The sequence below is a fragment of the Megalops cyprinoides genome, chromosome 12 (assembly GCF_013368585.1).
Source record: "Megalops cyprinoides isolate fMegCyp1 chromosome 12, fMegCyp1.pri, whole genome shotgun sequence".
NCBI classification, from domain to species: domain Eukaryota; kingdom Metazoa; phylum Chordata; class Actinopteri; order Elopiformes; family Megalopidae; genus Megalops; species Megalops cyprinoides.
This window is the reverse complement of record NC_050594.1, coordinates 8,470,948-8,485,913: the sequence shown is the minus strand read 5'-3', so window position 1 is coordinate 8,485,913 and position 14,966 is coordinate 8,470,948. Positions and strand designations below refer to the sequence as shown.

The 14,966-nt window shown below is 43.3% G+C and overlaps 1 protein-coding gene across 2 annotated transcripts in view; it reads left to right on the top strand.

Moving 5' to 3' along the window:
• Window positions 1–14,966, top strand: part of LOC118787361 (ephrin type-A receptor 7-like) — a 53,447-nt gene that overhangs the window by 21,951 nt on the left and 16,530 nt on the right. The window contains exons 5-7 of one of the 2 annotated variants that reach the window (XM_036542894.1): window positions 25–360; window positions 5,492–5,503; window positions 5,694–5,715. In XM_036542894.1, the coding sequence (XP_036398787.1) occupies window positions 25–360; window positions 5,492–5,503; window positions 5,694–5,715 (370 nt within the window). The remainder of the gene's footprint in view (window positions 1–24; window positions 361–5,491; window positions 5,504–5,693; window positions 5,716–14,966) is intronic. The other variant, XM_036542893.1, reaches the window with a different exon arrangement.

Genomic DNA, 14,966 nt, shown 5'->3' with positions numbered 1-14,966 from the left:
TCATACATTTATTTCTTGTAACAGGACCTCCTTCTGCGCCACAGAACCTGGTGTATGTGGTCAACCAGACCTCAGTCAACCTGGAGTGGACCCCCCCGGCAGACACGGGGGGGCGCAGCGACCTCACCTACAGGGTGACGTGCCGGCGGTGCTCCGGGGCGCGGGAGGAGTGCTCGCCCTGCGGGGGCAGTGTCGGGTTCTTCCCCCGGCGGTCTGGGCTGGTGGACACCCGTGTGACGGCAGTGGATCTGCAGGCACATGCCAACTACACCTTTGAAGTGGAGGCCGTGAACGGGGTCTCGGATATGGGCCGGACACAGAGGCTCTTCGCAGCGGTCACCGTGGCTAGCACGCAAGCAGGTGGGGACTGTGCACCGGGGGAGGTCATGTAAATATATATGCAGCTTTTTGTACTTTTTGTACTTTTCTCAGGGAACTTTCATTTGAAGGTCCCATACTTCTGACCTTGTCCTCCTCCCTTTCCCTCATCATCCCTTTTTCTTTCCTTGTGAACAGTTACCCATTTCAGCAAACTATTCATGAACTTGCCAGGTAACTGGCTTTGCTAGATTGATAGCTAGCTAGCTTGATGTATTCAGTTTTATCACTCTCAGGGCTTATGGAACATTGAGTTATTACAGCATACAATACTACCGTGACATACAGGGCTTGGATACAGAGACGGTTATGTTTATATTTTTGTTCTATATTTCTACATTGTAATATATGCAGTGCAGCCGTATGACAGAGAAGAATGCAATAGCCTACATTTTTGCAATAGACACTGTTTTAGACACAGTAGACAATAGACACAGAGGTTTTTTTTTTATTTTAGTCTCTGTGTCAGTTAATATATGATGCTAATCTGAATGGAATTCCCTGCAATCTTGTGACCCACAGTCAGAGATTCAAAGAGAGGAATCCGAACTCGAAACAGCAATAATATCTAACCAGGAGGAGAGAATTTTTTCTTCATGACGTCAATTGTGAACGCAGCAGCAAACAGGGAAACCAACAATAGACTAGTGTAGGTCTGACAGCAAAGAGTGCAGCGTATGCAAAAAATGAATCCCCTTCTGCACTGAAGCAGACCTGGGTGATTTACCAGGTTGGACTCAGCTCTGGAGCCTGGTAGAGTTCTCAGGTCTATTAACCCAATAAGTCCCATTTATAAGGCAAACCCAGGAAATCCTGGGAAAAACCCCAGATTCTCAGGCCAGTGTAATAGGGGTCCTGGATTGTTCAAGACCTAGATTGACACAGTACTGGAAACACTCCTGACTATTGGCAGGAGCTTAGGTGACCTGAGTGGCCCGTTCTCATCACTAAACCTTCTCATACTTTTATGTTCTCATGTTTAATAATACTGTCTAATAATAAGTTTAGTGAGTTAAAGCTTAGCTAATTCTGTTGTTGCCAGACTGCAGCAAAAGTTTGCAGACACTGCAGATCCTCCAGCACTAAGTAGCTCTGGCATTACTGTATTCACAAGTGTTACTTTCCATCTTAAACTTTTGATTTCTTCTCACTCATATCAGGGTGTCTAATCTGAGATGAGGAGGTGGGTGTCCAAAGTGCTGGTGTATTCATTAGCTGCTTGGCCTGCGGCCACTCTACCACAGCATGTAGAACAGTCATCCTGACAATGATTGTTAGGTTTCTAAACATTGTCCTTTTTTTACATTCAAATAAATGTCATTGATTTTGGGAGTGCCGTGGTGATATGTAGACTCTAGCTGTTCTTTCATCTCTACTGTCGTCTCACATTTGCCGTGAAACAGTAGGCGTGGACATGTCTCTTTTGTCGCTTGCTTGTAGGAACACATCATTAATGAGCATTGTCCGCTAGTCCAAAATTTGCCAACGTTGAAAAGAGGAGGGAGAGCTCCTGGAAGGTGTCAAATGGTCATGGCGCCCACAGTTGCTCTTCTCATTAGTAACGTCCTCCTTCATTTTCATACAAGACGCAGGGAGGCCCCCGTGGTGTGAATGTCAATCGTAATTTCGGCCAATGAGGATCTCTCATCTCTTGCAATTATCCCAGCGCACCCAGCAGGGGTGATGCAGGAAAAAAAAAAGGGAAGAAAGTGCATTTATTCCTAGAAGGGGCTGGATGATTATCAGCCCCTCTAACATAATCACTATCTCAGCTCTGTGGTTTAATGACTTTAATAACTAGGGTTCTGAGTCTATTACTTCTCCTTTTTTCAGTTCACCGTAGGACGTGTAAATTTGCCTTTGTCACGCTTGCAGTGTTATTGAAGACCTCGATGGGAAACCGTAGAGAGGGAACATCAATCAGTGCCGCATTTTCGCCCGACACCTCCCTGAAAAGCCCGCTCTGTAGCCCGTTTGCCACAAGATGCTGGTAAACAAGGCCCTGTCTTCTTCCAGATGCTAATATGTAGGATTAGCTCATGGGTCGGTCATTAATATTTATTTGGGAGCGCGTAACATGTCTCTGAGCCAGAAAGTTGACCACGCGGAGCGTGTTGCAGGAATGGAATTCGAATTGGCTGCGAGGCTGACCGCATGACCTCCGGTGTTGGCGTGAAACAGAAAACGGTTGGCTGTTGCTTGGACACGGGCTGGGAACAGCGGAAGAGCAAAAGAAACCGTCGAAGTTTACATGCTGACTGCACATATCCGCCAACGTTTTTTTTCTCCCTCACCATTTACATACACATAACAAAAGCTGTGAAGCTGAGCAATGTTACTTTGCTGTGTTTTCTGCTGGTGAAAACCCATAGGCAGATGTATAAATATGTGTCCGCCTGTGACCACTTCCTGTCTAAAAGATCATTCCCCAGGAAATAAACTGAATTGACTTGACTAAGACCTTGAAATGTGCCCTCAACCCAGTGTCCAGCCCAGGTTTGCTGACGATAAAGGTTTCAGAGATGTCTGGTGCTGGAATTTAATCTGTCATGTCACAGTCACAAAGGTGGTTGTGTGAAGCCTCAAATCTGATGCTGGGATGTGGTCATGTTGTATGGAAATGGCAAAGACGGTCAGATAATTCTGACATTGCTGCAGCATAAGATGTGGAAAAAGTGCATTCCAAATCATTGGTTTGTATCATTGCTGAGAACGCTCCTCCCCATAGAGATTTCAAGTTTTTCCGTACATTAGCGGCTTTAGTTGTTTATTGTGTTTCAGAATTAGAAAGTACAAAATCATGATTACATCATTGTCATTTAGCAGATGCTCTTGTTCAGAGCGACTTACACAGTGAATTTAATACACTGGCATGAAAAGTTGCACAAACAGGCAGTCGTGTTTTGTTTTTCTGTTTTTGTATAAGCATGCATAAGTCTTGATATCTCTTAGTTTTGGGTCCCTTTAGGAGGGATGTAAGGACAAGTGAATTTCAGCAATCAAAAAGGGAAAGTAAGCCGTTGCCTGATTCAGAGGCTGGAGTGAGTTTTTACCCCATTTCCATCGAGACCACAGCTGGCGGCTGGCTCCTCACATTTCCCTGTGCGGCTGGCAGTGTGAGCCTATTGAATCCTTTCAGATCAAAACTTCACTCAAAAGACACAAGGCACTTCACTTTGATCTGTGAAGCTTCTCTGTGCAGATATCCCCCAAAGGAAAGCTCTAGAAAAGACTTTCGTTCTGCAGATTAGACTGGCTGTTACAGAATTATCAGACTTTTTTTGTATTGTGTCAAACATTCACAAATCTAGCAATGAAAAGTGGAAGTGTGGTGTACTGTTAGAGTACTGCACTCATAACCAGAGGTTTTCAGGGTTTCAATCTTGGAGCACTGCTGTTGTATCCCCAGATAGGGTACTTGCTCCTGAATGAAGCAACCTGAAAAGCTTTAATACCAGGCTAAGTAAAAATGCTGTAAAAATGATCTGCCAATTTCAGTGTTTCCACATTATACTTAATGCATTATAAATGTTTGTGCACACAGATTCATAAAATTAATTAAAAGAAATTGCATTGAATCTGAGGAAATGGAAGTACTCCAAACTTGTCCTCATGACACGTGTCATTTTTTATTGTCCCGTTATCACCACAAAATCGATGCTGCTCAGAACTCTCAGAGGGAAAACAAAAGTCTTTTATTTATCACCCTACTTTTTTATGGCCTGGTACACCAATATGGCCTTTACTGGAATGGAGCGATCAATTCTTAGCTGACCAATGCCAAAATGTGTCATTTTTTCAGTTAAGTGGGTCGGCCTGTGCACTGTCGGCCTGCCATTTTATGTTACCCAGGAGACAGTTTCAGTACTTTTGACACCCAGTGATACATCTGTGGCATATCAACAAACCGTGTGTTTGGCCCGTAGGTTTCTGTCAGTGTCTACCACCCTGCCCATCAACCACAAATAATTTTCCTTGGAGGGTGCTCATTGAGGCTTCTCCCCTTTACACTGTGTGACCACACCCTGTTTGGGTAACATCCCTCTATGTGTGTCATGTTTAACCCTTTTTGATCACCTGTGGAGGAGTCCCTGAGTCCTCTGTGCTTCAGTGGCCACCACCTCACATGTGCTCTGTTGAAGAGCCAGTGTCTAAGAGCGGTAGCGGGCTGCCAGCAGCGAACCCTTTTACGCGCACACAGTAAAAACAGCACGGCAATGACAGGACTTTGCTTTTTGCTGAGAATGTGGGATGACCATGATTAACAGTATCATTATTCATTATTCATTTGCTGAGCAGGCACCTTTATCCGGACCGACTTACAAAGCTTACTTTTTAAAATATACATATATGTACTGTATCCATACAGTGAACTCTGAAAGCACTTGGACAGGGACACTTTTCTTGTTGTTTTGGCTCTGCACTCTACCACTTTGGGTTTGAAATGATACAATGACTATAGGGATAAAGTGCAGTCTGTCAGTTTTAATTTGAGGGATTTTTTTCATCCGAATCGGATGAACCATGTAGAATTATAATATGTTTTATACAGTCCTTCCATTTTAGGATACCACAAGTATTTGGGCAGATTACCATTATGTACAATAAAGTGGTCATGTATAGTACTTGGTCATGTATCTTTTGCCTGATATCACTGGCTGAAGACTGTGATCTACAGACATCACTAGATGCTTGGTATCCTCCCTGTTAATGCTCTCACAGGCCTGTAGTGTAGCCATCTTACAGTTCCTGCTTGTGCCGGGGGCTTTTTGCCTTCAGTCTTGTCTTCTGAATTTAAAATGCATGGTTAGCTGGATTCCGATCAGGTGATTGACTTGGCCAGTCAAGAATTTCCACTTTTGGCCCTGAAAAACTCCTTGGTTACCATGGCAGTGTGCTTGGAGTCATTTGTCCTGCTGCATTATGAAGTGCTATCAAATGAGTTTTGAGGTATTTGATTGTGTCTGAGCAGACAAGATGTTTGACAAGGCCCAGTTGCAATATTTTGTGCAATATTTTCACTCTACGAAAAAGCAGAGTGCCTTACCTAGTGTCACTTGCATAGTTTGCATGTTTCCACACTGTTTATACAGCTGGGTATTTGATATGTGAGGCAGCTGGTTTAGTGCTTTACTCAGAGGAACAACATGAAAATCAAACCCGAAACTTTGTGGCTATGAGCCCAGCTCAGCTATGCCATAGTCTTATGTAAACAGTTGTGCTCATTACTACAGCCTTGTTCATTTTACTGATGAAGTTGGATGTCCTCATGGTAACTCTTAAATTAGATTATATAAGTCAATACAAAATTACAGGCACAAATATCACTTGCCACTTGTCTGTGAACAATCTATAACCTGGACCATGTTTATGAGCAAAAAAGGTCTATGCTGTTATTCAGCAGTCATTAAGATTTGGATCGGATTTCAATAATAGTTCATCAGCTGTCTTGACTTTAGATCAATATGTGACATGACTAACATAACAAGCGTAGGTTGTCAGATATTTGCTCTAATCATATGTCTTTAGTACTTGAATAAGGATCATAATTACAATGTTACAGAGAGGCCTTTATACATTACACTTATGACACTCAAAGTTTCTATTCTTTATTATTCAGACAAGATAAGTATATATAAATACCACTAATATGATGAAATATGATCTTTGAGAAACAGTCAAGTTAAGACTTCAGTGATACAATGCAGTTGCGTAACTTATGCAGTATCTTTGTGGTCAGTAGAACAACCATTCCTGTTGAACAGTTTTGACCGTGGCCTTTGGGTCATTCAACCGAAGCATAGTGTCGGCAGTCTGTCAGTTAAAAGCGAACTTTTTTGTTATTATTCAGTTTGATCTTTCGCTCTGTGTCGGTTTTCAGCAGAAGGAGTTGGAGACGTGTTTAATTATTTACATTTCTCTGAAGCAGTGATGCTTTTATTCTGCGGCATTCCAGCTATTGAGAGAGATTTTACAGTAGCACAATGAAATGGAAGTTTGCTGAAAGTTCTCTGTAAGATATCTGAAAATATCATGAAGGGAGGAAAAATGGAACTAAAGGTTGAGTTGCAAATGCACTAGAATTAATGATAAATGAGTTTTGTTTGAATGGTGGTACGAATCAAGTGGTTTGTCCTTGGATGGAGCAGAAGTCTCTTGGGTAAATCTTGGAGTGATTCGTGACTTCTGGTAATGAGAATATTTAGCACTAATAAAATAATAAGTAGAACTTACAGTAACATTTGCAATGAGATTGTTAGCAGTAATACAAATTGTGGAAGTTACAACCTTCCATAGTTCTTAGTATTTTCTTGAGTCTTTGTACATGCCAGCTAAAATATTCTATTTAATAAAATAATGTATTCTTCAACAAAACAAAACACAATTTTCTCTTAAATAAGAGACTCTACAGACAGGAAATGAGATTTTTGCCATTGCCCTAGAAATGTGGCTAATAATAGGTGATATTATCTCTTCCATGAAATGTAACATGTTATGCAATGATTTTAAGACAGCACAGAGCACAAATTTGTTGCAACAAAGAATGTATCACTCCTAAAGCCATAGCATTTTGAGCCATTCCAGCTTTTACCGAAAGCAGAATGGTGCTCTGGGTGGAATTCAGCTGTCAATGGTACATCTACTCCTGATAAATCCAGAGAAGGTTCAGACGGCTGAGCACTGGGTGTGTTGCCCCCATCCCTGCTACATAAAAGAGGTTTTCTTATTTGTTCCATAAGTCTTAGAATATGAGGTATTTAAACTGCTTAAAAAGAAACATAATAACAGTGCATTGAAGTTCATTTTCTATAACTTTGGTGCTTTTTGCTACCTTTGCTTGACCAGATGGGTGTTTCTGCTTATTTATTGATATTCTTGTTGTTTTTGTAAGCATTTTACCTCCTGGTGAAAGCAGACTGCCTTTTGATATAACATATGGCAGTGGCGATGGTAAAGTTCATCACCTTTCTGTGACTTCCCATTCTGTGTCACCAATTTCAGTTCAGGTCCAATTGAGTATTTTTTACGCCTCCAACTCCTCCCCACCCCCCTGGCAAAATTTTCTTGGCCTTTCACAGCCATTCACAGCATATACCGTGAGCTAGGGACAGTATTAAATAAATGCATAAAATATGTAACAATTGAGCATACAAATATGAATATGCTCAAAAGCAAAAGGAAGTGAAGCTATTGAAAAATTAAATGTGAACCCTTAAAAGTGATGCATCTAGTTGATGTTTGAATGCTCTGTCCTTGTGCTGTCCATGAAATTTACATCTGTATAGATATTCCATTTTTTATGACCAGATATTCAGCTCCAGTGTTCCTTCTGTCCTCTGTCTAAGAGGTTCCAGCTGGTAATGGGAGGCTTTGATGCTGTTATAAATATAGATAGTTATAGATATTCTGCTTTAGACCATACCCCTTAAAGAATGTTCACAATGGGCCAGCAAATCAGAGCGCTTGGGGCCTGTGATTCAATAACGGCAGGAGAGAACTTTCAGTGTGAAGCACACAGGGCTAAATATCTGTTCATAATAAATGGGGTGTCTGTGTAGTCACTTAAGCCTTTCTTACTCATGCTGTTGAATGGACTATATTTCATCAGCAGTGCATTAGTTCTGTGGGATTTCTCATAATTGCCTGAAGTGACATGTTTTTCCAAAGTTGACGGGGGAAAAAAACTGCTGTCCCCTACATGTGAAATGGCACAATCAGTAAGATACTTAATACTTGATCTGTTTGCAGGGTGTTGTATTATAACAATACATACAGTGTTATTCAGGGACAAATGAGGTGAAAAATTAATCTTGGCCCGAAATGACAATATAGGAAGAAGTCAAGTTGGGAAAAAAAAATGCTGCTCAGCAATAAAGTAGACAGGCAGTAATGTCAGCTAAGCGCTCACTTGACTCCCAAAATGCATTTTGGTCGCAGAGCCCTTTTTCCACTTTAAATGCTGAAGCAAAGGAAAAAGCACAGTGCAGGAATTGGCAGGCACTTCTGTCTCATTGTCTCATTAGCAGTCTGCCTCCAGCAACAAGAGAAAGAATGCCTTTTCAGATGGTTTTTTTCCACCTTGGGGAAAATGAAATGAGTTTAAACAGTTTGCTCAAGGCTGGCCTTTGCGGTGCGCACCACTGGAAAAAAAAGACTTCTGGTCAATTTTTGCAACCCCTACTACCACCTCCCTCCAAAACCTGTTGCGTTAAATGGCACCAAGGGCATATCTGTGAGAGGATAAAACCCAAGTGGTTGCATGGTTAGTCCGTCCAACAGAACTCTTTCCCTATGGTTCATTTACAAATACATACAAGCTTCTTCCTGAAAATTTGTAGTTAGTTTTTAGCTGGATATAGATAGGCCTGTTGAGTGGTTCCTGTGAGGTAAACTGCTGCTAAAATTCACAGACCATCCCTGGGTGCCCCTTAAAGCTCTCAGTTGGCAGCCTAAACTCTCTCTCATCCCCTGCACCTGCTTCAGCTGCACGCTGCACCTCCCAGCCTTGCATGGGATCCACGCAAATACCTTTTAATTAAAGCAGGAGGAACGCACAGCGGCCATCTGGCCCACCGCTTTTTTTTTTTGACAACTCTGCAAAGTGGCGGAGAGGAAAAGACTTATGTTTTTGAGTGGGACGAGCATTAAAATGCGCTTTGGAACCAGAGGAGATGCTCGGACTATAAACGGTTTCCTCTGACGGTACGACCACGGCGACCGCTAAACAGTAGGAGCACTCCTTAGCATTTGGTTCAACAAGTCAGCTGTTACTTTTAACCTTTAAAGCAGAACAGGGAGACAAACCGATCAACCAGCCAAGATACAGGGGGTTGACCAATGATGTGTCTCGGAGCGCGTTTCTGTTTGCGTTTGAGGCACGCATACTGATCGCATAGTGGAAAGTAGCCATAGCTATGCCAGTTTGCATAGACCGTAGAAGAGGTCACATTCACAGGCTGCTCTCCGATGGCTTTCCACCCCCCACGGGACCACCAGAATGCCAGATTACTATGGCCATTAATCTCTCGGCAGCTCTGATAAACAGATTAAACTACTCTGCTGAGTCTCCAATAATTTATCTCTGAAAGACAAGAAAAGAAGCTCAGGTATGTCATTAAGATAAAATATAAAATGTGGACTGTTCCAGGCATTCCGTTCAGTTTTCCCCAATGAGGAGAGGAGACAAGAGTCCTAAAAGTAATTTCATTCATAGGTATTCAGTCACTTAGTAATTTATTTATATATTTTATATATTTTTTTGATAGAATCCTAATAATCATTTTGAAACATTAAAAATATTCAAATTTCAAATAGGCCATAATGTTAGCTGTCCCGCATTTCTTCCAGCTGACACCTATAGACAGTCCTTTCCTCTTTGTTGATGCTGTTATTGTCTTATGAAATGACTCACAGTGGACAAGGGCCTGGATTTGAGGAGTACGGACACAAGCACCTCAGAATGGTGTAAGTGCGGCATGGCCCGGCATAGTGTGAAAATCTGATGAAAGACGGGTTCGGACAGAAGACACCCTGTTGCAAGAGGCCGCTGGGTCTGTACCCTGGATTCCAGGACGAGATAGAGCGCTTCTGCAGCCCATTTGGCAGCCCAGGCAGGCTGCTGGAGCGAGGGCTGTGTGTGAGCAGGCAGCTGATCACTTAGCACGGATTAAGCCGAAGACGTTTTAGATTACAAACCGTTCCAAGATGGGGAGGGCGGGGAGAAGCGCTGCTGCCTCATTGGGGGTTGGGGGGGTATGGGGGGGTGCTAGACACAAGCTTTTACTTTCAAGGGCCTTGCGAGGGGAACAGGTTCAACTGACCTGTGTCAGAATGGCATGTTATCCAGTTATCAAAATGGACTACTTCAAATGCAGAATCTTAAAAAAAAACCTTTAAATTGCACTCACGTGTTACAGCTTTGCAGGTTGCGTAGGCTTTTAGCTTTTCTGTTGATGGAGTCCATTTGGGTGTCATTACGTTGCTGTTTATTTGCTCGATGAAAGCACATATCCACAGTGGCTTTAACATGTAAATAAACAACTGGATAACACATACATTACATGTGAGGCAGAATTCAAGTTAAGATGCTCACCAAGTGGTACAATAGCAGTGTCCCACTTTCTCTTCTGGTCGTAGGTCCACCTCCAACAACCGTTATGCCACTCTGCCATAACATAGCATATCCTGTTAACCCTATGGGGTGGCACTGTAGCATAGTAGCAAGGAGCAGGAATCATAACCGAAACATTGCTGGTTCAATTCCCTGCTGGGGCACTGCTGCTGTACCCTTGGGCACAATTAAATGCCTTACCTCATTAAATATCTAGCTGTATAAATGGGTAACATGTAAAAATTATAACCTATGTAAGTCACTCTGGATAAAAGCTTCTACTAAATGCCAATAATGTAATGTAATGAATGTAACCTGAGCACAGTGGTAAACATGGTAGCAATATGAAGAGATGTGAAGCCACTTCAGCAATATTGTTGCAAACATAATCAATGGTACTGCTAATGTTTCATCTTTTGTTTGTAGTCAGATTATATTTGATTAGCATATTTCATCCTTCTATTGTGGTTTTGCTCATGTCAGATGTGCTGGTGACACACCTTGGAAAAGCAGAACTTCAGTGAATATTCCAGCCATATGATTGGATGATATGTTAAATGTGAGCTGTGTAAATCACAGAGTTTGCCAGGCAAAGAAATAACACAAAGAAGGCATCACATTAAATAAGAACAGATTAATGAGGATCTAACATGCTGGCAGGGGTTGAAAAGCCCCTTGCAAAGCTAAGACTGAGTGGTCTTCGCACAGCAGTAATTGTAGTTGCAGGCAACAACTGCTGAAATCAATTGTAGCATCACCATGATCACTCTCTGCCGAGGCCACAGAGAAAAATGGCTCTCTATTGAAGTTTGTATAGATTAGCAAAGCACAGTTTAGGCAGTGTTTGTTTGCCTTTCCTTGACAGGGGAAGCCGTGGTGCTGTGAGGCATATGGTGTTTTGCCAGCTTTGAGTCTTTGAACTTTGAACTTCAGTGGGAGGTGGTTTGCCTCGCAAGAAAGCCAAGCAATGTCATTTGAATCCATACCGACTTCACAAATTGCTTGGATGAATATACAGCTGCATAAATGGATCTTATGTGAACTGTGTGTGTTGGTTTTGGATAAGGGCATCCAGCCCTGTAAATGGATACAGTCTAAAACAAACGCATTGTTTAAGCCTTAGGAATGACTTATTGGGATGTCTTTCCAATGTCTCAAAATATGAGTTGCGAGATGTATAACTAAGCTGATTTTACCTTCTGTTGGAAACTGTGGCTGCCAGTGGAATCCCACCAAGTGTTTTCATTGACCCGCTCGTCCGAAGTGAGAGTGTCACTGGCCCTTGGGGAGACACTGGGTCTTTTTTTAGTTTTTTTTTTTTAAAGGAAATTGTATTTCCTTTGTTTGGTTTTTGGTCGGCTGTGGAGCTTTTTTTTCCCTCATCCTGTGTTTTTGTCTGGCCCACAACAAAATGAGCCCTGCTTTTCCTGAGCGGAACCAGCCGTGCTCGCGTCTTGGTATTTGGTGTTTGTTTTACCACAGCTAACCGTGTCCACACGATTGCACATGTTCCACTCAGATGCTGAGCGGTTTCGTTCATGGCCCACCAAGCTCATGTGACAGACTACTCTTGTCGCTAAGACTCGGTTAACAAGCAAGGCCCGACTTGCGTGCGTGAGCGTTCTGTTTACAGAATCTGATCTGCAGGACAGAAATCTGGTAAGAGTCTAAGATGTAAAACACGTTTGTCCTTGCAAGATGTTTGTAATAGAATTCTCATTCAGACCCGTGGTGGTAGAAACCAGTGACGCATTACTCTCTACTACACTGAGGAAAATAGATTCAACGTTTGTGTGGTGTCCATTTTCAGACATTCCTCCTTTCCTGCAGCCTGCTTCTGAACTCTCTCCATCAAAATTCCCTCCTTTGAAACTCCCTCCTTCAAAAAGCTCGCTTTAGAGACTCTCCCCTTCTGACACCCTCCTTCACCCACACTTTCTCAAAGCTTCCAGACAGTGTTAGTGGTGAGCTGTGCATTGACTGGCATTTAATCCAGGGGTGGGGGGAAAAAACTGAAGGAAAAAGAGAGAGGAGGGAGATAGGGAGATGTATTACAGAGAAACTACACCACTGTCATTGCAATATGATTTTTTTTTTGGGGGGGGGGTTACAATAAATACATGTGAAATCGTTCAAGAACGTCACGTTTCTGAGATAAAAAGGCTTTCTCCTCACATGCCCTGTTACAGCTCAGTCACCACGGGACGCTCTGAATTACCATTTATAGAGAGTGACAGATCGCACGGCTTGCCCGTAATGCATTCTGGGATTGGGCAGGGAGCCGCAGATAACGTCCTGTCAGCCGCTGGCCCGTAACCACGGCCACAGAAACTGGGCAGAAACAGGGGACCCCGCCGCCTCGGTAATTGCACAACAAAGCCGACCGCTGATTTCTGCCTCAGTTACACAATGCAGCAGCGTTTAGTGGATTTGACAGGGTGCTCAGCAAGGCTGCAGACGTAGGCTACAGCAAATGCCACTCATTGCTTGTAGTGTACATTCCATTATGTGCCACACACACACAGAGCCACATTGATGTTTGGTTAATATTAAAGGGAATCGAGTTTGCCTCGGCCATGGGTCGGAAAAGACTTTTTAGCATGCGGTCTACATGTTATCCATTCACACACTTGGATAGTTACTGAACAAATTCAGAGGTATAATTTTGCCAAAGGCTACAACAGCAGTTTCCTCCTTTGGACTAACAACCTTTGGGTTATCAGCCCGGCTCCCTACCACTACACTGCTGGTTGCTGGGAGCTTAGCAGAATGCAATATAAGGACCGTTGTTAAAAGGAGTTGGGCTCGTAGCCAGAAGGTTGCTGGTTCAGGGACCCACTGGGGCCCTGCCTTTGAATAAAAACTATGACCTTCTGGTTTACAAGCCTCTTCTCCACTGCGCCGTCGTGACACGCCACGTACCAGAGTCCCAAGCCGCTTAGTCCCGGCAGCCTCCCTCGCGCCGATCAAAGCCGGGGTCCGTCGTCACTTGCAGTTTGTATTTTTTGAACCAGCAAGCCTCCATTGATGGCAGGGAGCAAAAAGCAGATCATTCTCCGCTGGTCTCTGTGGAGGCTCGCTGAGTGGAGCCGGCCTGCCAAGCGAACGAGCCGGTCCACGTGGAGCCATTTTCCACCCGGTGGAGCCTGGGCTCGTACGCCTGTTCGGAAAACCCAGAGCGATGGGCAGGAAGCACGGAGGGGTGAAGAATTGTATTAAATATGTAGCACATATACAATAAGTAATAATACAAGGAAGTCTTTGCTTTTAAAGTGAGATCAGGATTACTGTCAGTGCGTAGAATGTGCTGCTGTTGAGCGTGAGGTTTTAAACGAGTTCTGGAAAACGTGTTTTAAATCTCTTGTGGGATTAACCACTGCTTACACTGAAACTATAGATAAGGCTGGATGCATATGATAAATGTGTAATGTGCTGTGCAACACAGTGTTTATCCTATTGTATTTAATGCTGTCATTCAGTGTGTCTCTGTTTGCCCATATTTTTATTTATCTTCCATTTGTTGAACATCTTGTGTATTTGTATTAATGTTCTCTTTTTCTGCTTTAATGTGCTCTCTGAACTTCCTGTGGCTCCTGCTTTGATAAGGGCGGAGGCTGTGTCGAGTGAAACCGAACAGGTTAATCGATATTCAGAATCAGCGCCTGACTTGAGGGGTTATAAGCAACTAATATAGTTGTTACCGCAAAGTACAGGTCTCGCTGTGCTCCAGAGCCCAAGCAGAGAACCAGACAAATGAGCCTGAATAATTAACTGTCATATCGCTGCCACTTCAGCTGCAGTGGCACTGCCAAGCAGCCAAGTGACTCAAGGAGCAGTGGTTTACATGTGTAACGCCTTCGAATGTGGCAGGGAAAGGAGCCGCTCCAGACCAAGTTAGTTTTGCTGCAGGAGGCACTGATGCTATGTGTCTTTAATAATTAAAACCATTATGTTTGCAGAAATGCCTTACTAAACAGGGAGTTTAAGGTCAGGTTTAACGATGACACTAATCCCTGCTGTACTAGGGCCCTCAGATGTAGTTTTTTTGAGTGCCAGACTAATGTCTGGTCTTCCTTGTGTGCTGGTAGTTTGTCATTAACAGCAGTTATGGGGGGGCAGTAGCACTACACAGGGAAGATTCGGCACCGTGACCCGATGTTGACGACAGACTGATGACTTCATCATCATCATCATCGTCAACACAGTCGTCACCATTGTCCAGCAGTGCTGAGGCCTGTTTTTGTCTGCCCGGTGACAGAATATTTTAAGATTTTATAGAGTATTTTGACTGGAAGTGTCAGAACAGGGAGGGGCACCGAGGTTCTGGAATCTGCGTGCTTCTTTCTGACGAGCTCGTTACAGAAATCCGCCGGGGCCGCGGTGATTGGCGCCGGCTGTGCATTGTGAGGGAGGCTGAAAGGAACCCTGGCCCTTCCTCCACACAAAAAACCACAAACTCAAGGTGCCTTTGACAGCC